Below are 25982 nucleotides of genomic sequence, written 5' to 3'. Positions count from 1 at the left end.
ATAGCAATAATAATAATAAATAGAAATGTAATAATTCAGGACTTGTATGAAATCAATCCCATAAAATACAATTAATTAAAAAGAAATAGGTCAAAATAAATCCATCCATTATCCGTAACTGCTTATCCTGTTCTACAGGGTCGCAGGCAAGCTGGAGCCTATCCCAGCTGACTACGGGCGAAAGGTGGGGTACACCCTGGACAAGTCGCCAGGTCATCACAGGGCTGACACATAGACACAGACAACCATTCACACTCACATTCACACCTACGGTCAATTTAGAGTCACCAGTTAACCTAACCTGCATGTCTTTGGACTGTGGGGGAAACCGGAGCACCTGGAGGAAACCCACGTGGACACGGGGAGAACATGCAAACTCCACACAGAAAGGCCCTCGCCGGCCACGGGGCTCGAACCCAGGACCTTCTTGCTGTGAGGCGACAGCGCTAACCACTACACCACCGTGCCACCACGTAAAAATTAATCGTAAATAAATAAATAAATAAATGGAGAGGATACATTTATGACTGCATAACAAGACAGTTGTAAACACACAGCATCTCGACACATGGACAGGCGTCCTGTGTTAGTGTATGAGTACATATTGATTTTTAACTGTAACGGGGTTATACTGGTTAGAGCTCATTTAACATTAGTTTTTCTTGAATGCATGCCACTGTTGATGTGCATCTACTCATTACTCATTACTGTTGATGAGTACTGTATGTGCATAACAAATATACGTTTTATAACATTTCTTTGCCTGTTTTTTTTTCAGAGTAAAGAAATTGGCATTCAGATGCATGAGGAGTTGGTGAAAGTGACAAATGAGCTGTACACGGTGAGTAATCGGTCTCTCCCACACCTCTGTTCTGCTCTTTTTTCCACTAGAGCTCACACACGGCACATTCTTCACCATGGCAACATGGCCTTTTGCTTTGCTGTCTGTCTGTTTGTATTCCTGTCCAGTGTTAGGTGAAGAAGGAGAACTTGCCTGATACAAACATGGCAGTCAGTGGCATAATGATGATGGTGATGGTGATGATGATGATGATATCAGTATGAATGGTGGTAATGGTAGTAATATTTGCTGATGAAATGGCATTTTCTTGGCTTTTTCAATTTTCTTACATTAGTTCGTCTGCGGTTTCATACGTAATGCTTCCACAGAATACTTTCCTTATCAGTCAGGATGGAACGAAAGATATCTGAAGCCATCTTTTTCCTCTTTTCCCTCCCTGTTTTTTCTTGTTATCGCTATCTGGATGAGTTCCTTGCTATCCCAGCTTTTATTTTCATCTCATTGAGATGACCTTTATTGTGGTACTGGGCAGCTGTGCCACAGCACCCAGGGAGCAGTTGGACATTAGGTGCACTTCAGCCATGGATGGAAAGGGAGGGGAAAGTGCTGTTCATTCACTCCCCCACCCACAGATTTTCCTGCTCATCCAGGGAAGCAAACCAGCTACCTTTTAGTCCCAAAGCTGCTATATTAACCTCTAGGCCATGACTGGTGAGATTACTCAGCAATGAGTCTGTATCGGTGAATAATCTCTGTTCACTTTCCCCAGTTCCTCAGTGGAATAGAGCAGCTGCCTGACTGAAAACTTTGACCAGCTGTTTCAAGAGTGTTTTCTATTGTAAAACCAAACAGCTTGTAAATATTTGCTGTGTAATTTAGTGTTTTTTATGTTTACTTTTGAACTGAAGGCTCCATTTCTCTTTAGGTCCCTTATAGACTGTTTCACCGAAGTAAAGAATAACTAAGTTACAGCATAGGGCCTTTCCTAAAGAGTTTCTCATCTCATCTCATCTCATTATCTCTAGCCGCTTTATCCTTCTACAGGGTCGCAGGCAAGCTGGAGCCTATCCCAGCTGACTACGGGCGAAAGGCGGGGTACACCCTGGACAAGTCGCCAGGTCATCACAGGGCTGACACATAGACACAGACAACCATTCACACTCACATTCTAAAGAGTTTCTGATGGTGCCATTTTTAAATGTAAAGCTGTCAAAATATGAGTCACTTCCTGAGTCTTTCAAAAAGCAAACAAACGAGATATATAGAAAAATGAACGAACAAATAAATGATCAAACGTTATTATCCAATGTTTTGAATAAGAATGTGAGAAAACCTTTTTTGAGCACACATAAAACTTTTATTTGAAGTGCTTACCTATTGTGTTACTACTACTTGTTGTATTGTCCTGGATATGACTTTAAACTGCAACCAGTGGTGAGTCTCAGGTCCTGGAGGACTTGAGTATTGGGGAAAGTGGAGTTACCCCTTAATCACCATTGCTCCCAGGCCCTCTCTGATCTGGAGTGGTAGCACCTGCCTGGGTTCCAGCTACGAGTTAAATAGTACATCACCAATAAGGTGCTGGCAGCAGAGTGCTTTTCGGTGCATTGTGGCAGATGAACCCAACCGGGTCAATGGCACACCACCAGATGGCATGTGGAAGAGCCACTCAAATGGCCAACGGATGGCATCACTCGGCAAGTCAGTTGTCACTGCAGGGCAACTTCCATGCCCATCAGGTCTGTGGCACTTTTGTGCACCACTTGGCATCAGGTCTGGAGGTCCAGAGAGACAACATGATGGGAGCATAACATAGTTTGTCTTACCTTACTGTGCAAGGTGCTTCCTTAGGAAAGGAGAATAGTATGCGAAAGCTCATGAGACCAGACATTCCGTGGTGGCTTGGCTGGGCCGTTTGTGCTGCCGGTGTGGGCGACTCTGTCACTTTGGTGTGGGCCTCGTGGCCCATCTGCATTTCTGTGCATCCTAATGAAGTAGTCATCTTCGCTAGCGATGGATAGCCGACAACGACTACTTGTTGTTAGAGTGTTTACACCAGACTGACAGTGAAAGCTTACCATAGTTTGGGTGTTTACAATTACTCTCTTAGTGGAACACTAAGAAATATTTGTGTTGAAAATGTGGATGGTGTCTGTATTATGCATGGTGAAGTTGTCAAACGCTATCTAAAACAGTCTCAACATGGTTCATTGCAAAGAAGGAAGGGGAGCAGACTCTGTGCATGTATAGCTGGGTGTGATATCTAGCTAGCTTCTGAGCTTTCCTGTTTGGCAAATGAATGCCTGAGACAGCATCTCTTTAAGGCACGACATGCAGCTTGTATTGTACCTTTGATTTTAAATGCATTTTAGACCCTATTAAGTTTGTTGATGACTTATCATGCAACAATACACTATATAGGTACACATTTGTTGACACCTGACCATTACACTCATATGTGGGTCTTCCCTAAACTATTGTCACAAATTTGAAATCACGCAATTATATAAGACGTCTTTGTATGCCGCAGTTTTACAGTTTCCCTTCACTGGAACTAAGAGACCCAAATCTATTCTAGAATGACAATGGCACAAAGCTAGCTACATGAAGACATGGCCAAGTTCTTGGAGTGCAAGAACTTGAGTGGCCTGCATTAAGCCCTGACCTCAACCCCACTGAAGATCTTTGGAATGAACTGGAAAGGAGATTGTCCTCCAGTTCTCCTCGTTCACCATTATTGCTTGACCTCACGAGTGCTCTTGTGGCTGAATGAGCACAAATCCCAACAGCCACACTCCACAATCTAGTGGAAAACCTTTGCAGAAGAGTGGGGGTTATTATAGTAAAGGGGGACTAAATCTGGAATGGGATGTCCAACAAGCGCATATGGGAGTCATAGTCAGGTGTCCACAAACTGTTGGCCATATAGTGTATCGTATAATTTGAGATAAAGTATGTGCTCCAGATGCTGGAGTTGTTCGTGCATCCAGCTGCTTCTATTCACTGCAGCAATCCAAGTACTTTATCTATTGGAAATGTGTACACTTTCTGAAGAAAAGTTTGTTCCTGCCCCAAAGGAACATCCAACTACTGAAAAACATGATACTTTAAGTTTAATTTGGAAATCCAGTTCTTAAATCAATCTACAACTCACATTCAAAGAGGTGTGTGGAGTATGGTTCTTTACTACGGTTTGGAATGGATATACTTTAGGAAGAGTGAAAAAACTTTTTCAATTTGTGAATATTGAAACAATCTATATTCGTTAATTGCTCTTGAATTACTATTTCAGCCTTGTCAGAGTTGCAGTATGCATGGCAGGAATGCATGCTAGTCCATCACAGAGCAACACACACACACACACACACACACACACACACACACACACACACACACACACACACACACACACACTCTGTATCTCTCTCTAACACTCTCTTTCTCTCTCTCCCCCTCTCTTAAACTCACACAGATGTAGAGTCAGTTATACTACAAGCATGTTTTTAGGATGAGGGAGGAAACCATAGAACCAGGAGAAAACCCAGACAGTCTAAAACATGTGACATTTTTCTGCTATATACAGATAGAACATAGCAGAAACGCTCTTTCATCAAGTCACACACCTTCCATGATTTCTCAACACAGAGTTCTAGAGCAGGATTAGCAAAGTGTCAGTGTTTTGGGGGGGGGGTATTGTTATTATTTTTTTTATTTTATTTTATTTCTTGTGCAAGATTTAATGTTTCTTGAATGTGGCTCATCTCTAATGATGGATTAAACTGCACGTGTCCAGATCTGAACTAATTTATCAAATAAGCTTTTATTAGGCATATCAGGTGAAAATTCAAATTCAATCCAAATTGCTTGAAACTGCTGTCATTGAATTCAGAAATGGATACAGAACAACATACTTTTTTACAGAATTAAAATATGTTTATCCGTTATTGGGATATTACAAATCAAGGATTGAACAAACAGCTTAATTTTTAGAAAACTGACCTAATATTCTGTATGAGGATCACATGGTCCAAACGTCTGTGAAGATTCTCAGTCATCCAGGTCATAGTAAACTGTGGGTGGTAAAAGAGAGCAACTGGACTTGCTTGAAGATTCTGGAAGATGTTTCACCTCTCATCCAGACAGAACTGAAGAAGCCTTTCGGATGAGAGGTGAAACGTCTTCAAGAATCTTCAAGCAAGTCCAGTTGCTCTCTTTTACCAACCACAGTTCACATGGTCCAAAGTGGGCCTCATTAACCAATGAGATCAAATGTTTTTTCTTAATAACTTTTTTATTTTTCAAGATATTTACATGGAAATTGGCAGGCACATAGTAGATGGTTGTATACCGAATACAAAGTTTAAAAAATTAGTAAAAACAAATTATGCAAATTAGTATTTAATTAGTATTAATTATGGTGGCACAGTGGTGTAGTGGTTAGCATTGTTGCCTCACAGCAAGAAAGTCCTGGGTTCGAGCCCAGTGGCCGACGAGGGCCGTTCTGTGTGGTGTTTGCATGTTCTCCCCGTGTCTGTGTGGGTTTCCTCCGGGTGCTCTGGTTTCCCCCACAGTCCAAAGACATGCAGGTTAGGTTAACCGGTGACTCTAAATTGACCAATTGGAGGTGTGAATGTGAGTGTGAATGGTTGTTTGTCTCCATGTGTCAGCCCTGCGATGACCTGGTGACTTGTCCAGGGTGTACCCCGGCTTTTGCCCGTAGTCAGCTGGGATAGGCTCCAGCTTGCCCACGACCCTGTAGAACAGGATAAAGCGGCTACAGATAATGGATGGATAGCATTAATTATGCTAATAAGGTAAAAACGTTAAAATCGGTACACTCTTTTTCAAAGTTTCACCAAATGGCTTTATTTGTGCAATATAAAGCTGATCTTAACTCTCATTTATACATCACAAAGAAGGAGAAATCAATGTTAATTACAAATACAATTATAAAATATGCATAAATAAGCACTAAATGTCATTCACATCTACCATTCTCTATCAAAATACAACCCCGATTCCAAAAAAGTTGGGACAAAGTACAAATTGTAAATAAAAACGGAATGCAATAATTTACAAATCTCAAAAACTGATATTGTATTCACAATAGAACATAGACAACATATCAAATGTCGAAAGTGAGACATTTTGAAATTTCATGCCAAATATTGGCTCATTTGAAATTTCATGACAGCAACACATCTCAAAAAAGTTGGGACAGGGGGAATAAGACGCTGGAAAAGTTAAAGGTACAAAAAAGGAACAGTTGGAGGACCAAATTGCAATTCATTAGGTCAATTGGCAATAGGTCATTAACATGACTGGGTATAAAAAGAGCATCTTGGAGTGGCAGCGGCTCTCAGAAGTAAAGATGGGAAGAGGATCACCAATCCCCCTAATTCTGCACCGACAAATAGTGGAGCAATATCAGAAAGGAGTTTGACAGTGTAAAATTGCAAAGAGTTTGAACATATCATCATCTACAGTGCATAATATCATCAAAAGATTCAGAGAATCTGGAAGAATCTCTGTGCGTAAGGGTCAAGGCCGGAAAACCATACTGGGTGCCCGTGATCTTCGGGCCCTTAGACGGCACTGCATCACATACAGGCATGCTTCTGTATTGGAAATCACAAAATGGGCTCAGGAATATTTCCAGAGAACATTATCTGTGAACACAATTCACCGTGCCATCCGCCGTTGCCAACTAAAACTCTATAGTTCAAAGAAGAAGCCGTATCTAAACATGATCCAGAAGCGCAGACGTCTTCTCTGGGCCAAGGCTCATTTAAAATGGACTGTGGCAAAGTGGAAAACTGTTCTGTGGTCAGACGAATCAAAATTTGAAGCTCTTTATGGAAATCAGGGACGCCGTGTCATTCGGACTAAAGAGGAGAAGGACGACCCAAGTTGTTATCAGCGCTCAGCTCAGAAGCCTGCATCTCTGATGGTATGGGGTTGCATTAGTGCGTGTGGCATGGGCAGCTTACACATCTGGAAAGACACCATCAATGCTGAAAGGTATATCCAGGTTCTAGAGCAACATATGCTCCCATCCAGACGACGTCTCTTTCAGGGAAGACCTTGCATTTTCCAACATGACAATGCCAAACCACATAGTGCATCAATTACAGCATCATGGCTGTGTAGAAGAAGGGTCCGGGGTACTGAACTGGCCAGCCTGCAGTCCAGATCTTTCACCCATAGAAAACATTTGGCGCATCATAAAACGGAAGATACGACAAAAAAGACCTAAGACAGTTGAGCAACTAGAATCCTGCATTAGACAATAATGGGTGAACATTCCTATCCCTAAACTTGAGCAACTTGTCTCCTCAGTCCCCAGACGTTTACAGACTGTTGTCAAGAGAAAAGGGGATGTCTCACAGTGGTAAACATGGCCTTGTCCCAACTTTTTTGAGATGTGTTGTTGTCATGAAATTTAAAATCACCTAATTTTTCTCTTTAAATGATACATTTTCTCAGTTTAAACATTTGATATGTCATCTATGTTCTATTCTGAATAAAATATGGAATTTTGAAACTTCCACATCATTGCATTGCATTTTTATTTACAATTTGTACTTTGTCCCAACTTTTTTGGAATCGGGGTTGTAAAAAGTAATAAAATAATATTTCTAATACCCTCTTTGTGCTCTGTAGGGCTTTGTATTTCTAAGTAGGGCCTACTAGTGTTGATATGAAAGAATATAAATGATTATTTCGATTAATATTCACAGCTTTCAAGGCAAACCACGAAAAAACTGTGAGCCACATCCAGTTAACTGAATTGAAATTGACACTTGCATTTCTCACTTCCATTTTTTTAAAAATCTCATTCCAACCACTAAGATCTCAGTATTCTTCATCAAAACAACTACAGTTATATTCTAAAATAGTTGTTTATTTCCATGAATCAGTTTGATTTGAAAAAATAAGTAGGTAAAGCTATGAAAACTCACTTCAAAGTCAAAAGTAGCAGACGGAAAATTTTGCTGAATACTTCATCAGAAACAGTGAGAGCGAGAGAACATCCCTATAAAAGTTATCTGATAACTTTATATTCACGAGTAATCTAGTTGGATACCGATCAGAAGAGAGAGAGCCTGACCACTTTCCCTTGACTCAAAAAGCACCGGCAGTTTCCTGACGAGCGGAGTTTTTACTCTGTTGTACCAACTTCAACTTGCCGTTACTCCCAAAGTACTGAACAGATCTTAACAAGATGCATTTCTTTGGAAAGCAGAGATTATAAGCTTTTTAATGATAGTATTCACGATAGAAAATATTCAAGAATTAAGCAATGACAGGTCTCATCTCATCTCATTATCTCTAGCCGCTTTATCCTTCTACAGGGTCGCAGGCAAGCTGGAGCCTATCCCAGCTGACTACGGGCGAAAGGCGGGGTACACCCTGGACAAGTTGCCAGGTCATCACAGGGCTGACACATAGACACAGACAACCATTCACACTCACATTCACACCTACGGTCAATTTAGAGTCACCAGTTAACCTAACCTGCATGTCTTTGGACTGTGGGGGAAACCGGAGCACCCGGAGGAAACCCACGCGGACACGGGGAGAACATGCAAACTCCGCACAGAAAGGCCCTCGCCGGCCACGGGGCTCGAACCCGGACCTTCTTGCTGTGAGGCGACAGCGCTAACCACTACACCACCGTGCCACCCCGCAATGACAGGTTTGGAAACTTAAATGAGCGTCTACATGCACAATTTTCACACCACTGCCAGCGAGCGTCTGATATGCCTATCATTATATCATTTTGTGTTTTTATGGCTCCATAATTAAAAACAAAAAATCAAATAACCAAATGATTGAATATTTATTAAAACGGGCGCGCGCACACATACGCGCACACCTTCAAATGCAACCTCAGTTATTGAGATGTCTTTCCTGATGGTGGAAGTATGTGCAGAGAATAAGCAATGAGATCTAGAAGTGCTGAGAGACTGCAGTACTGCTCCTGTAGCAGAGCCAGTAACTCCTCTCACAAGGAATAATAATAAAAAGCACAGCAGTTTCTTCCTAGTGCAGCAACGCATGCAGCACCTTGAGCTCTTTGTATAGATCATCTGTTTCACTGGTTCTGCTTGCTACATTTATCTTTAACACCAAAGCAGATTTCCATCATATTAACCCTGAAATAATGACTAATGAAGTGATACGAGTATTAGCATTTCTGTGCTCATGATGTTGCAGTAAAGCCAGAGTCACGTCCACTGCTTTGGCTCTGTGTTGTCATGTAGAAAATGATTTGGGTGTTTTTACTCATTCTGTGCACGCGCTAGAATATACAATTACCTTAACTGTGAAACTGAAAAGCTTTGAGCTGTAGTGCACAGAGCATTTTAAGCCAAGTGGCTGGAATTGAAATAGAAAACAGAAGTGGTATTTTGCATAAATTAAGACAACATACTTAAAAGATCCATTATCAATGGCTGCTGGTGGTGTTGGTGTCCAGCAGTGGACTGGTATCCTATCCAGGGTGTATTCCTGCCTAGCGCCCAGTTTTTCTGGGATAGGCTCTGGATCCACTGCCTAGGATAAAGTGCTTACTGAAGATGGATAGGGTGGCATAGTGATGCAGTGGGTAGTATTTCCACTTCACAGCTCCAGGGCCTTCGGTTCCATCCTGATCTCAGGTTACTGTTGGGATGGAGTTTCTGAATGTTCTCTCATAGGCTTCCTTCAAGTTCTCTGGTTTCCCCCACCTCCTCCAAAAAAACATGCCAGGAGTTGGATTGGCTGTGGGGTGGTACAGTGGTGTAGTGGTTAGCACTGTTTCCTCACAGCAAGAAGGTCCTGGGTTCGAGCCCAGCAGCTGATGGGGGCCTTTCTGTATGGAGTTTGCATGTTCTCCCTGTATTTGCATGGGTTCCCTCCAGTTTCCACCACAGTCCAAAGACATGCGGTTAGGTTAACATGGGGCAGCCTTGGGCTAAAGTGCCCTTGAGCAAAGCACTTAACCCCCAACTGCTCCCTGGGTGCTGTAGCATAGATGCCCACTGCTCTGGGTATGTGTGCGTGCTCATTGCTCACTTGTGTGTGTTCACTGCTTCAGATGGGTTAAATGCAGAGGAATTTCACTGTGCTTGAGTGTACATGTGACAAGTAAAGCCTTCTAAGTTGTCCCTGGGTGTGAATGAGTGTGTGATTGTGTATGCTACACTCTCTGTGATGTACTGGCATCCCATTCAGGGCATCAGCTCCAGATCCACTACCACCGTCGGTAGATCAAATGGTTACTGAGGATGAAAGAATGTATGAATAAATGAAGAAAAAGTATCCTGAAAAAGAAGAAAAAATGAAGAAAATTAAATACTGGCACCCGTAAAGAAAATGTGCTAATTAGCATTATTTTATAAAATAAGCATTATTTTGAAAAATAACTCAAATTTCCAATTCAAACAGGAGGAGAAACTACCTTTCGTCTAACAGAATTACTCATCATAAGACACTTTTGGTAATAATGTGGTAAATTTATGAGCACCCTTTGTATATTTAATACAAAGTTATCGTTTCTTTATCTTCAGTATCCGCTATATCCTGGTCAGGGTTGCAGTAGTTGTGTAGAACACCAGAGGTGGACAAAGTACCCAACTTCATTACTTAAGTCAAAGTGCAGATCCCACTGGATAAATGTTACTCTGATACCAGTGAAAGTTGTCCAGTCAAATTTTTTACTTAAGTTAAAGTACTGAAGTATTTGCTTTTAAAAATACTTAAGTATTAAAAGTAAATTTTCTGTCAACGCATCGTTGTATTATTGCCGCAACGCTTACAAAACCTAATGCTGTTACCAAAGACAGAAATGTGAATGCACAAAATGAACACATGCTGTGTCATCATGGCGGTTTACCGTTAAGCTAGCTAGTCAGTGAAACTCCACCTGACATGCTAGCAAACTCTTTTCAAACTCAAAATCATATTGGGTAGCTAATGCTACTAGAAAAGAAAGATTACTACATTGTTTATTTGGCAAGATTATGCTAAAACGTATTTCTGAAAGGACTTCAGATAAGTTAACGTTATTCATGTTAGCATAACTCCGTTTTTACATGCTAACTAACAGTGTCCAAGTTAACTAGCTATGTGTTCGCGTTAGCCATGGACAAGGTTATGGCAACTTGGCGGGCAAACCCATAAGAAGTCATTTGACTAATCAGACTGCATAGCTACATTTGCAACGTTATCGCTAGCTCTAAAAGCACAGACAACTTCATTGCAAGCTTTCTCTTGGAATAAAACGTTTACAGACCTCAATATGCTTCTGCAGGTTGGATGGCGAGTTTTTGTAGGCTGTGATGTGGTTCGTTTTTGGCAAACAAAGCAAAGATTTAAAATGAAACGAATCTTTAATCCTTTCAGAAAAGTTAAACATGAGTTCTACGTATGGCCATGGGTGTGTGCATTCTTCAGAAGAACCGCCTCCTTCCATTCTGCCATCAACTGATTGCATTCAAATAATGCTGCTGAGAAATCACTGAACTTGATTTTATCCAGTCTATGTCCAGTGGACATGACCCTAGTGATTACTGATAGGCTGTCTCAGTGTCACCTGTGAAAAAAAAACAATCACATTTTAGAAAATAAAATAAAATAAACATCCACTTTCAAAGCCGCTTCATAGTAACGAGTAACAAGGATCTTGATAGAAATGTAGTGGAGTGAAAAGTACGATATTTGTCTTTCAAATGTCATGAAGTTAAAGTCATAAGTTTCAAAAAAAATAATACTCAAGTAAAGTACAGATACTCAAAAAGTGTACTTAAATACAGTAGTCAAGCAAATGTACTTCGTTACTGTCCACCTCTGTAGAACACTGAGCATGAGCTAGGTTTTCACTCTGAAGGGGACACACACACATTCAAACCGAGAGCAATTCAGTTCTAGCTTTAATGGCATGTTTAAAGTGCATATCACGGGTAAATTCAGGAGCAAGATCAATGTAATTCTCCTATTTTATATTAAACTTTGGTCAAATATCTGTAACATTCTGCATTCTCTGCAATTTTTTTACCTTGCGCAATACCAGAAAAATTCAGTTGAAATCAAGCCATTTGAGGCGAATTGGTCCGCCTCTGAAAAAACTTGGCATTTGGATTTCCCGGCAAACATTGATTTTCGTAACGTCTCATGTGGGACGCCTCCTTCTGAATCCTACGTCAGCGCTGGTTTGTTTATGAGAAAACGACCTGGTGGTTTTCTGCAAATTTCTTCAACGTTATCGCGTAATTATTAAAATGGTTAACAGATGTATCGTAGGAGGGTGTAGCAACACCAATCTTGATGGAATTAGTGCTCATCGTTTTCCAAAAGACCGGACAATGGGAGCGCATGGTCTACACAGGCTGTGCACTGAAATCGTGCAAAGCTCTAACAGCCTGCTGGCGGTTCTGCAGGTGACGTCACGAATCTGGCTCCAGACTCCCTTGGGATTTTTCCAGACGTGTTTTGTTATTTTATTTATTTTTTGCTGTAGACAGATGGCCGGGCAGCTCGGTTGTGTAGTGGTTAGCGCTGTCGCCTCACAGCAAGAAGGTCCGGGTTCGAGCCCCATGGCCGGTGAGGGCCTTTCTGTGCGGAGTTTGTATGTTCTCCCCGTGTCCGCGTGGGTTTCCTCCGGGTGCTCCGGTTTCCCCCCACAGTCCAAAGACATGCAGGTTAGGTTAACTGGTGACTCTAAATTGACCGTAGGTGTGAATGTGAGTGTGAATGGTTGTCTGTGTCTATGTGTCAGCTCTGTGATGACCTGGTGACTTGTCCAGGGTGTACCCCGCCTTTCGCCCGTAGTCAGCTGGGATAGGCTCCAGCTTGCCTGCGACCCTGTAGAACAGGATAAAGCGGCTAGAGATAATGAGATGAGATGAGACAGATGGCCTTGTGCAAAATTACCCTTCTGGATGAGTGTGGAAAAGGACATACTTTCATATAAAAAAAAACGAAATTGGTCCAGAATATGCACTTTAAGGTGGGTGGGAGGAAACCGAAGAACCCAGAGGAAACCCATGTGGTCACAAGAAGAGCATGTGAAACTACACACAGACAGTAAACGGAGCTCAGGATTGAACCAGGGACCCTGGATCTATGAGATGGCAGTGCTACTCATCACCACTAATATGAAGTTATATCCAAACATGGTGGATTTCACACATAAGTCTGACATCATATTCCCAGGCTTCATCGATCTACTCACTGTATGATCTGTTGCACTATGTTCAGCTGAAAGCTAATTAAATTATTACCTTGTTTATCAATCCTGCCTCATAAATCCAAGGTTTGCATTATATGTACAATGGTTGTAGCATTAATTATGCTATATATTTTAATATCTTAGATACTGTTGTGGTCCCAGTGTTGACCCACATCTCTTTTCAAGGTGCTGTTGCAGGTGTGTTGTTAAAGTCAAACAGCTTAAATCTATTTTCAAGCAGAACCACCTCAGCATGTCTGAAAATGAGATTCTGTTGCTCGGGGACTTACAGACATACAGATCCAACTAGCTTGTTAAAATGCTTCCTTTTTTTCTCTTCGGGAGAGGAATGAGCCGACATCCTTGGCTATAGTGAAATGCCCTATTTTCATGCTCTTCCATGCTGGAGTATGTATCCTTTAGTCCTTCCGACTTAGGGACACAGTATTGTGTTTTCTTGACTTACGAGGTTCGTTTATGATTTCTGACTTACTGCTGATCAAAAGATGGATGAGATGAAGAGCGGTTGGGTTTTGTTAGTACTATAAAAGTCACATTTCAGAGCACAGCAGCTGGATGTTCAAGGAAGCTGTGTACCATAAAAGAGCCAGGTGCTGGCATTCATAAAACTGTGCAGCACTGACCATTAAAACCACAAACTAAAGAGAAATATAGATGCACCAGTTCTACATCTGGACGCTGAAAGCTCTTGCAGAAGCATCCATAATATTTAACTAGGAATGACACATTAAAAATAGATTTTCTTGCTTATGAAGGATGGTTGTATGAGCTTTAACACAGTACTCACGTTGTCTGGTTTTACTAGACTTTGGTGTGAGTTGTCCAGAGGTGAAATCTCAGCTCATCCTTTTCCTAATGAGCTGCAGGAAATAGCATTTTCCAGCAGGGGATAGTGGCCAGGAGCTGTGGACTCACTTAATGACTGGGATTTGGCAGGCTTCTTTAAAAAAAAAAAAAAAAAAATATATATATATATATATATATATATATATATATATATATATATATATATATATATATATATAAGCTGCATTAGTGTGAGTATGTGGTGCTGGTTTCTGAATTAGGAAAGTGCTGGTTTGGCAAAAAATATAAATAAATAAATAAATAAATCTACAATCTAATGGACCAAGTCTTATACAGTGCCCTCCACAATTATTAATGGCACCCCTTTTAAAGATTAGTAAAAAAGGGTTTGAAAAAATCCACTTTTTGGTAAAGTAGCTTCATCTCACACTGAAAAAATGAGAAAAAAATCTTTTTAAAAAAAAACTGTTCAAAATAATTATTTCCTGATGAGGGATTTGTTTTTCATTGAATAAATTTATTTAAATTAAAGGTTGGGTTTTTCATGGTGTCACGGTGGTGTAGTGGTTAGCGCTGTCGCCTCACAGCAAGAAGGTCCGGGTTTGAGCCCCGTGGCCGGCGAGGGCCTTTCTGTGTGGAGTTTGCATGTTCTCCCCATGTCCGCGTGGGTTTCCTCCGGGTGCTCCGGTTTCCCCCACAGTCCAAAGACATGCAGGTTAGGTTAACTGTACAAGATAAGCGGTTACGGATAATGGATGGATAGTTGGGTTTTTCTCATTTTTTCAGTGTGAGATGAAGCCAGTTCACCAAAAGGTGGATTTTCTTCTAACCCTTTTTATGAATTTTTACAACGAATGCCAATAATCATGCGGGGCACTGTACATGGTAAATCATTTAGTTAGCTTCCTGCAGTTACTGAGGTGAAGTGAAGGAAGCTAACTAAATGATTTACCATGTACAGTACTAGGGACAATTCAGTAGACAGGGTGCCTGAGACGTGAAGATTATGTGTCTGCGCTCTTATTTTTTAATTGTAGTTGCCTGTCAAGGAAGTAGGCTCACAAGGCTAGTGGTCATCAGCGTTTTTTTTTCTTTCTTCTCTTGTTCAGTCAAAGAAAAGAACAAACTACACTTGCTTTTGGCATAGCATTATCATGCACAGATTGCTAGTTTGAATCCTGATGATGCTACAGCCATCCATGGCGTAGGCATAGTCTCTCGCCTCTGTCAATTACAGCGACACTAGTCAATCATGGACATCAGTGAGCTTGTAGCACTTTCCTCTGAGTGTGTTATGCCACCTCTGATATTGCATGAGCAGCAGTTCAAAAAGATGTGGTTGACAAATATCCAACCATGATCTAGAACTTCATCATTAATGTTCTCTTATCTGACCCTGTGATAAGTACAAGAAACAAGTAGGACTCTTTTTTCCCTTGTTTTGCCTGCTCCAAGTCATACATATTCCTAGACTTGCCTGCTTAAGGGGTTGCAAAGGGAGCACTGATCTTCTTTAACTGGGCCCTGTACAGCACTTGAGAGATGAAGTTGCTCAGAAGATATGCTTCATTTCAAAGCATGAACAGTCTGACTCTAGAGCTTCATCTTTCCCAAGAGAGAAGGGACTGGGTCATTTCCAGATGGACTGAGGTCTAATTACAGAAATGGGGAGATCTTTTTTATGCTTACATCATCACAAAGAGAATATCTGGTTAAACTTTGCAGTAGTAAAGTCTTTGTAGAATAGCACTGATCTAATTACAAGCATGCCTTGCAACAGTATTACAACGAGCAGCTGGGGAACCCAAATTTTAGCTAGTGGATACCCACAGAGAGCGGGTGTTTGCTTGCATTCTTCATTCATTATCATCAGTATTCCAAATTGCTTTCTTTGTCCTGGAGGTGACAGCTGGGCCACCAAACTGTTCTCTTCAATCACATAAGATTCAGAGACTACACTTTCAGAAACAGGGGTACAGTAGGAGTCCATGTCTATCCCCCAAGGTACAGTCTACACTAATGTAGGGCTCATTATTGGACCTCAAGGTAACTATTTGTTCCTTTTTAGGGCCAAAAAAGTACATATACACTACCGTTCAAAAGTTTGGGGTCACCCAGACAATTTTGTGTTTTCCATGAAAAGTCACACTTTTATTTACCACCATAAGTTGTAAAATGAATAGAAAATATAGTCAAGACATTTTTCTGGCCATTTTGAGCATTTAATCGACCCCAAAAATGTGATGCTCCAGAAACTCAATCTGCTCAAAGGAAGGTCAGTTTTATAGCTTCTCTAAAGAGCTAAACTGTTTTCAGCTGTGCTAACATGATTGTACAAGGGTTTTCTAATTATCCATTAGCCTTCTGAGGCAATGAGCAAACACATTGTACCATTAGAACACTGGAGTGAGAGTTGCTGGAAATGGGCCTCTATACACCTATGGAGATATTGCACCAAAAACCAGACATTTGCAGCTAGAATAGTCATTTACCACATTAGCAATGTATAGAGTGGATTTCTGATTAGTTTAAAGTGATCTTCATTGAAAAGAACAGTGCTTTTCTTTCAAAAATAAGGACATTTCAAAGTGACCCCAAACTTTTGAACGGTAGTGTATGTTCCCAATCAGTATATAAAGGGTCCAAATAAGTACCTTAGAGGGTCCTGCCCCAGTGACAAGCCCTTGTACCCAGAAAGGTACAATAATGTACTTTATTTTCTGAGAATGTACACCAAGAATATCAGGCCACTTTGGTCGTCTTTCCAAGTGTAGAGTATAAATGTTTTAGTGTTTTCCACATGCAAACCCAATGTCATATGATTTGAAAACTGGACCTTAGATGACTCCTTTGTTTCCCTGCTTCTGCTTCCTCACTGCCCCCTGTAGGTGATGAAGACCTACCACATGTACCACACAGAGAGCATCAGCGCCGAGAGCAAGCTGAAGGACGCTGAGAAGCAGGAGGAGAAACAGTACAGCAAGTCCGGAGACCTGAACGTCAATCTCCTGCGGCATGAGGAGCGTGCCCAGCGCCGCAGCTCCGTCAGGAAGATCGAGAAGATGAAGGAGAAGGTGAGAACAGGCCATCTGAACCACCATCAGTGTCACTTCATGACAGTTTAATTGCTTTGAGATAATGTTCACAGCCCTCATGGCTACTTAAGTAGGTGACATATCGAAGGAGCTTTTTCAGTAAAGTGGAGCTGCCTTTCCTCCACCACTCTGTTTACTGTTGTGCTTTCATCAGACCTCTGAAAGCTTGATTAGACTTGATAAAAGGTGTTGTAAAACGTCGAGGGGCTCTAGTTGATATAGAAAGCACTGAGGTTGTAGACTGCACGAAGACTTCATGTGTGAACACTCAAACACACTAACATGCACAACTTCAGCTCAGTAACCTAAGCCATAATTTCTACGCAAAGCCTAGGATTCTAAGTGCTCGATTCAATTCTACTCAAATTTGATTTTTTGTTAGGTTGTTTACATTAGCTTTTTAATGTGGCTTAGACCCATTCGCTGTTATAGAAATGGGAAAAATTATCAAATGGACAAATTTGTGAACGTATGCACAATGATCTTACAACAAAATTCTGACTTATCGTGCATCAATTAATCAATCAATTAATCAATCAATTAATTTTAAAAACCCTCAAATAAATAAATGAATAAATAATGATACTGGTGTAAAGCCAGGTTTACTCTGTATGAGCTTGCTCATGGAGAAAATGAATTGTTTGGTTGTAAGTTGACATTTTGCTCACCAGTGTCTGATTTTGTGCCATTGTGACTAAAGATAGCTGACAACAATGTTCTGATAGTTTCAAAAAAAAATTTGACTGCTCCTATCCTAGCAACGAGACCATCAATGATGGCGTAGCTCACTCCAGCCCCGTCTAGTCCAGAAGGAACGATATAAAGTGGGCCACCTTGCGCAATAAATGATGCAAGCTATATATAGAAGCTATATACACCCTAGGAATACCGACCTATTTGCCAGAAAGAATCCAAAACGGTGAGGAATTGACCGAGAAGAAGCGATTTTTGTTGAACTGCTCAGTAAGGCTTAATTAGTCCATAACTTCTTGAATAATTGTAATTAAGTAAATCTGGGTAGAAGTTATATGCACCTTAGGTACCCCTACCTTCATGCCAGAAAGAATCAAAATCTATGAAGAATTGAGGGAGAAGAAGCGATTTGTGTGGAAACTAGTCATTAAGGCTTAATTACTCCATATCTTCATTATTAATTGCAATTATGCAAATCTGGATAGAAGCTATATGCACCTCAGGCAGACCTACCTTCCTGCCAAAAACAATCAAAATTGGTAAAGAATAGAGAGAGAAGAAGTGATTTTCGTATAATGTGGATGACGCCGGACGGACAATGGACAACATGATGGCATAAGGTCATCGCCTGTCGGCCAAATGAGCTAAAAAGCCGATAGCATAAGATGATGCAGAACTGTACAGCTACACATACAAATAGAAATACTAACACAAAAGCAATACAATAATGTAATAATTACATTCATTAATGTCATGTTACCAGCCTACATGCTGTACAGTGCCCCTTGTACAGTGAGTTGTGGTTTAAAATGTGTTTTCTCTAGGCATAACATATAACAAAATATTTCATAAATTTTGGTCATTAGTGTTCATTAAAATGCGCAAATACATAAAACCTGTCAAATGCATGTGATCAGGATTCATTAGAACGAACGTAGTTGCAATTTGTACATCATTTAAGTATTTAGTTTTGTCAGTGCCAGAAGTCTGATGGTCTCCATGATTAATGCCAGTAAAGCAGCTGTCAGATATGAGCGCTGATTCTGTTTGATAAAAAATTCAGCACCTCCCAACTGGAACTGTTTAATAGATGAGATTTGATGTGTGCAAAGCTCTGTATAGCATGCAACAGAGTCACTATCTACAGGCTCTTCAAGAGAAACTTGCATGTTGTGTATTGGGTAGGAGTGAAATGACTGCCATCTGTTCACTATCAGAACTTAGATGAAGATTTAGACACAGCTTTTGGAATTCACATTTTTTAATGTGAGGAAGATTTATGTCACATTTATATTTATATTATAACAAGAAAAGGAAAGGTTTTTTTTCTTTTTTATTCCCCGCTCAAACGAAGTTTGGCAGGGGATATAGAAACGGGTTCCGTCTGTCTGTCCGGTCACGTTTTCGTTTCTGGGCCATATCTTTAAAACTACTGAAGATATCTTCATGAACTTTGTCTACATATCAAGCAACACGTGAACTGGTGCCTTTTGCTATTTTGGATTTTTGAAAAAACGTATTTTTCAAATTTTTACCTAAAAAATAGATTTTGACTTAGTTTCAAAGAGCAATGTTCGTTTCTGGAGCATATATCCAAAACTGTTCATGATACGGATTTGAAACTTGGTATACATGTTAACAAGGTGATGTAGATGTGCCTTTTCATACTAAGAAATTTGAGAAATTTAAATTTTTCGTGTTTCCATGGAAACAATTTCAGACTTAGTCACTCAGGTTAGTCTTAGGGATAGGTTTTGTTTCCGGAGCAGAACTTGAAAACTATGAGTGGTATGGTCTTGAAAGTTGGTATATGTGTTGATTAAAGGAATACTCCGGAGTGAAATGCTTTTTAGGTCTATTTTCGCATTACTGGGAGTGCATACGTTGAGTTTTTTAGAAGAAAAAAGAAACCTTTATTCGTCACATGCACACTTGAAGCACAGTGAAATTCATCCTCTGCATTTAACCCATCCGAAGCAGTGAACACATGCACTCACTCAGAGCAGTGGGCAGCCACACCAGAGCACCCGGGGAGCAGTCAGGGGTTCGGTACCTTGCTCAAGGGCACCTCAGCCCAAGGCCGCCCCACGTCAACCTAACTGCATGTCTTTGGATTGTGGGAGAAACCGGAGCACCCGGAGGAAACCCACGCAGACACGGGGAGAACATGCAAACTCCACACAGAAAGGCCCTCACCGGCCGCTGGGTTCGAACCCGGAACCTTCTTGCTGTGAGGCGACAGCACTAACCACTACACCACTGTGCCGCAATTGTGGTTGCTACCACAATCACATCAATCGGTTGTGTTTTGAGAAAATTCGTTTTTTGTGATTTCAACTGGAAAGCGCTAACACGGCAGTGCGCGGGGCATGTCTTTTTGCCGATACAAAACGCTAGTTTTAAAACCATTGCAAAGCTCAAAACAACATGACAGTTCTGTGGAAGTGAGTAGAGGGTTTCTACAAACAAAACAAAGTGTCCCTGGCTCTAAGTGCACTGACGGTGTGTGTAGAAGAGTAAATATAAAGCCAGTGACCTTACCTGTAGTTGGGTTTCCTCAGACGCCATCTTCATGGGACAGTCCGTAAAAGTCGAGTGCCAAGTGCAGAGCCCATCCCGCTAGTGCATTTCCATCCCGCTGCACTCGGCACTCGACTTTTACGGACTGTCCCATGAAGATGGCGTCTGAGGAAGCCCAACTACAGGTAAGGTCACTGGCTTTATATTTACTCTTCTACACACCCTGTCAGTGCACTTACAGAGCCAGGGACACTTTGTTTTGTTTGTAGAAACCCTTTACTCACTTCCACAGAACTGTCATGTTGTTTTGAGCTTTGCAATGGTTTAAAACTAGCATTTTGTATCGGCAAAAAGACATGCCCCGGGCACTGCCGTGTTAGCGCTTTCCGGTTGAAATCACAAAAAAACGAATTTTCTAAAAACACAACCGATTGATGTGATTGTGGTAGCAATTCAACGTATGTACTCCCAATAATGCGAAAATAGACCTAAAAAGCATTTCACTCCAGAGTATTCCTTTAAGTAATGTATATCCGCCTTTTGATACTAAGAAATGTGAGAAATTTTTATTTTTAGTGGGTTTATGCCATGGGCTGCTGAGGTCAGTGTAAAGAGGTAGGGTTGGTTTCCTGCAGCAGAACTTGAAAATGAGACAAATAGTATCTTGAAACTTGGTATATAGTTGGTATATAGGGTAGGGAATATAGATGACTCTGTCTTCTGGTTTGCTTTCTTTCTTGTTTAACAATGTCGCATTATACATTTTTAGCAATGTCAGTTATATGGAACATTGGCACGAGTGCTGTAGTTAATCATAGCCATGGTGATGTTCAATACAAAAGCATGATTAGGAGTGTGCTATTGCTTTTATGGCGGCATAGTGTTTAGTGCTGTCAGCTCACAGCAAGAAGGTTCTGGTTTCAAGCCCAGTGGCTGACAGGGGCCTTTCTGTGTGGAGTTTGCATGTTCTCCCCGTGTCTGTGTGGGTTTCCTCTGGGTGCTCCGGTTTCCCCCACAGTCCAAAGACATACAGGTTAGGCTAACTAGTGACTCTAAATTGTTCGTAGGTGTGAATGGTTGGGAGGAGATAACATTTATAATAATCCAGTAGAAGGCAACGGGAAACCACTACTGTAATGTTCCCTGGAGACTTTGATGGCTGAAGCGGTCAGAGCGGCCATGTCACTGTATTGATATGGATTGCTTTTATATGACAGTTCTATGTATAAGCAAGAAATTAATTTCAAATAAGTGATATTTTGGACACAGTATGGTCAAATGTTCTGTTTATTTTTGCTCTACTAGCGGAAAGAGAAGTCGCATTTACTGTTTAGCTTGTCAGCTAGCTGGTAACTAGCACACATTGATTTGTACATTGCGTTAAAGGTGCTTCTGGTACAATTGGTGTCCCTTCTTACTTTTCATCTTCATCTGATGAGCTTTCATATTGCTTATTTAAGTCAAAAGTTACATCCCTGAAAACTAGCATTTGCCATGTCCACTGATGATGCTGCTAACAAAACTATAGTAATTGTTATTCCTTTCGAATTAGGAAGTGGAATTGTACATGATGAACACAGATGAGTGAAATGATAGACGCAGAATGACATAACAGTTAGGTTATAAGAAATATAGGTGCTTTTGGAACACCACTCGACCAATCAGACTAGTCAACCAGAACTAACTGTTATATAATGAAGCTTACTTGCAATGTACTTTGCACAAATAAATAAGTTTTTTCCTCTGTTTACTTCTTTCTTTCTTCTTTAGAGACAAGCCAAGTATTCAGAAAACAAGCTGAAATGCACGAAAGCTCGCAACGACTATTTATTGAATTTGGCAGCCACCAACGCCGTAGTGGCAAAATATTACATTCACGATGTCTCCGACATGATTGACGTGAGTATGCCACATGAGATGTGTTTGTGTATGCTGGCTTGGCTGTTTAAGTGTTTATTTGACACAGTGTAAACTGCAGGGGACTCCATCTGTTTCCTGTTGCATTGTGGGTACTGGGTCTCACTAAAGCTGATCTATGTTATTTCCTCCAAATGTTTCTCACAGACTTTATTTTCTCTGCTTTGCATAATTATACCCTTTCTGGCATTGCACTTCTGGCACCTACCACTGCTGCATCATGTTATAATTCCAGTATTGTTTATCCTTACATAGCAGATGTTTAACTTAAAATCAGTTTAATTGTTTTTAAGCTTATAATCTGCCCACAAGAGTTAGTTCTGCCTGGGAATGCAGTGATCATCCTGTCATTTTTTTTTCTCAGTGACACTGAAGGGTTTACTGTACTGACCACTTGCTGGTTGAGTGAGTGTGTGTGATAGATAAATTCGTCCTCCTGGATTTCTGCTGAGAGATGGACAGGGTACAGCAGTGCATTGCTGTTTTTTTCCCTTTACACATGTATCCCATGAGATGGCAAAGGACAAAACACACACACACACACACACACACACACACACACACACACACACACACACACACACACACACAAATATATGAAAGTGGCACATTCAGGATAAGGCTTCCTTTCTCTTGTGTTTCCTGCTAGAGGAAAAAAGGTGTGGAGGAAATATAAGCCATTTGCACATGAACTAGTAACAAGAGTGCTCCGAGAGCACAATATCCCCCGTTGGCAATGATGCCATAACTCTGGTAAAATGCGACTGAATTGAACTAAATTGCAATATGTGTATTACCGACATATAACAAAGAAACCTGTCAAATTTCATGAAATTCCTCCAAAAATTGTGAGAGAAGTTGATTTCAGAAGGTGAGCACCCTTCCTGGGATTGATGGACAGATTGACATCGTCACAACATAATCCCCCTTTGGGCCTTTTGGCCAGCGGGGGATAAAAATTGTGAGGGAAGTTGATTTCAGAAAGCAAGCACACCTTGATGAAAGTGCCAAAGTACAAGTTTGTTAATAATCAAGGGCATAACTCTGGTAAAATTTGCCCAAATTAAACGAAGTTTCAATATGCGTATAACTGTCATATAACAAAGCCTTTTGCCAAGTTTGGTGAAATTCCTCCACAAATTGTAAGAGGAGTTGATTTCAGAAGAACCTACACCCTCATGAAATTGTCAAAGTGCAAGTTATTTAATCAAGGGTCAAAACTCTGGTAAAAAATTTTCACAAACGAAATTAAATTGCAATATGCGTATTACCGTCACATAACAAGGCCTTTTGCCAAGCTTCGAGAAAGTTGTCCAAAAATTGTGAGAGGAGTTGATGTCAGAAGGCAAGCACACCTTCATGAAATTGTGAAAGTACAAGGGTGTTAATCAAGGGCCGCAACTCTGGTAAAATGCAACCGAATTGAACAAAATAACAGTATACGTACTACTGACATATAACAATGCCTTTTGCCAAGTTTTGTGAAATTCCTCCAAAAATTGTCAGAGGAGTTCATTTTAGAAGGAAAACACACTCTCATGAAATTGTCAAAGTATAATTTTGTTAATTAAGGGCTGTAACTCTGGTAAAATGTGACTGAATTGAACGAAAATGCAATATAATATGCATATTACCAACATATAACAAAGAATCCTGCCAAGTTTCATGAAACTCCTTCAAAAATTGTGAGAGGAGTTGATTTCAGAAAGTGAGTACCTTTCCCGGGACGGCTGGACAGATGGAAATCACCACGACATAATCCCCCTTCAGGCCTTTCGGCCAGCAGGGGATGAAAACAGTGATACAGTATAGTGATATGACACAATGCACTTATTTTAATCACACATTATTGTTTAATAACCTTAGTTCTTTTAGAATTTTATACACAAAGAGCTCTGGGTGTTTTTTTTCCTCAAATTTTCTCTGCATAGGTATTGGCTTGTCTTTTTTTTAAATCATTCATCTTTCATTCATTTATCTTCAGTATCTGCTTTCTCCTGGTCAGAGTGGTGGTGGCTCCACAGCCTGTTCTGGGAGCACTGGGTGTGATGTAGAAATACATCCTGGAATGGATGCAAGTCCATCTCAGTGCACCATTCACACACACACACACACACACACACACACACACACACACACACACACACACACACACACACACTTTTACGCAACCATTCACATATAGGGACAATTGAGCATAGCCAGGGGGCGACACGGTGGTGTAGTGGTTAGCGCTGTCGCCTCACAGCAAGAAGGTCCGAGTTCGAGCCCCGTGGCCGGCGAGGGCCTTTCTGTGCGGAGTTTGCATGTTCTCCCCGTGTCCGCGTGGGTTTCCTCCGGGTGCTCCGGTTTCCCCCACAGTCCAAAGACATGCAGGTTAGGTTAACTGGTGACTCTAAATTGACCGTAGGTGTGAATGTGAGTGTGAATGGTTGTCTGTGTCTATGTGTCAGCCCTGTGATGACCTGGCGACTTGTCCAGGGTGTACCCCGCCTTTCGCCCGTAGTCAGCTGGGATAGGCTCCAGCTTGCCTGCGACCCTGTAGAACAGGATAAAGCGGCTAGAGATGATGAGATGAGCATAGCCAGTCCATCTACATGGGAAGAAACTCATACTTCCACAGGATAAACATACACAGAAGCTCCACACATACAATAACCAGAGCTTCAGTTTAAACCGGAGACCCTGGAGCTGTGAGACTGTAGTACACCATTGTGCTGCCTGATGGCCGTTTATTTTACAGAACATTAGTAATATGAATGAACGTTATATCATTCACACATTTGCTTCCCTCTTCATTAATGCATAACAAATGAGAAATAAGGAATTCATTTGCATTACAACTCTAACATCAAATGTTTAAAAGAACCTATTCCTGTGGCATATTTTAAGAATATAAATTTTATTTTCTTTTTATACTTGGATCAAATATGCAGATTTTGTGAGAGTGTACTACAGAAGCCACCTCAAAGCACAGAAATGCACGTAGTTCTTATGGCATGCCATAGGTTCTCAGGACTTCTGGGTTTTTTTTCCCTCTAGCTTTATAAATTTCACACACCTGACGACCAAACTTGCAGTGGTGTCTAATTAACTCCTGAATCTTAAAACCTGGACTGGGCGTTAAAGAATGTGGCAGGATTTCAATGCTGCACCGCAAAGCACAGCTCATAGTGGAAGTGGTGCAATCCTGGTACTCTGCTGTCCCTGCCTTCAGTCCCCCGAAGCACAGCCCTGAACCCCCCCCCCCCCAACTCTCAAAACACACACACACACACACAGAGCTGTTTACTGGGTCTTCACATTACATGGCCATGGCAAATCAAGGGAATTGAGTCCATTTCATAATTCCCCCAGCTGAGTGAAAAGGAGTAGACGGCTCCTGTGGTGCTCTCTTAACCCTGTCCTTTTAAACGTCATGTTAAAGTGTGACAGCCACAAAGTTACCGTTTATCGCTGAGTGCTGTGATTGGCTGCTGCAGCTAGTTTCTTTACTCAAGCATGATGGACATTCTTGTTCCTGTGCTCACCACTGGAGGCATGTCTGTCTATCATCTGTAATCTACCAGGGAGCAATGAGAGGAGGACAAAATGTAGGCTCCTTTATTGCCACTGGGCTGTAGGGAAGTGTTCTGACAGTATCAACTACAGCAGGATAGCGCTTGCCTTATTGTCTAGAGATCGCATCCCAATGATACTGCAGCCATCCGTAGCCAGCAGACCAAGAGAGCAGTATATTCCATGGGTGGGAAGGATGGCATACTCTCCCCTTGTTAATCAGTGTCACTTGCCAGAAACACATTTACACATGTACAGTGGCATGCAAAAGCTTGGGCACCCTTACTGAAAATGTCTGTTACTGTGAATAGTTAAGTGAGCAGAAGATGAACTGATCACCAAAAGGCATACATTT

The 25982-nt window shown here is 41.1% G+C and overlaps 1 protein-coding gene across 2 annotated transcripts in view; it reads left to right on the top strand.

Moving 5' to 3' along the window:
• Positions 1–25982, top strand: part of srgap3 (SLIT-ROBO Rho GTPase activating protein 3) — a 302285-nt gene that overhangs the window by 183004 nt on the left and 93299 nt on the right. For both annotated transcript variants that reach the window (XM_060919551.1, XM_060919552.1), the window contains exons 4-6: positions 779–841; positions 16733–16918; positions 21923–22051. In XM_060919551.1, the coding sequence (XP_060775534.1) occupies positions 779–841; positions 16733–16918; positions 21923–22051 (378 nt within the window). The remainder of the gene's footprint in view (positions 1–778; positions 842–16732; positions 16919–21922; positions 22052–25982) is intronic.

Source organism: Neoarius graeffei, chromosome 4 (assembly GCF_027579695.1).
Source record: "Neoarius graeffei isolate fNeoGra1 chromosome 4, fNeoGra1.pri, whole genome shotgun sequence".
NCBI classification, from domain to species: domain Eukaryota; kingdom Metazoa; phylum Chordata; class Actinopteri; order Siluriformes; family Ariidae; genus Neoarius; species Neoarius graeffei.
Note: the sequence above shows the minus strand (reverse complement) of the source record. Positions and strands in the feature narration are given on the sequence as shown.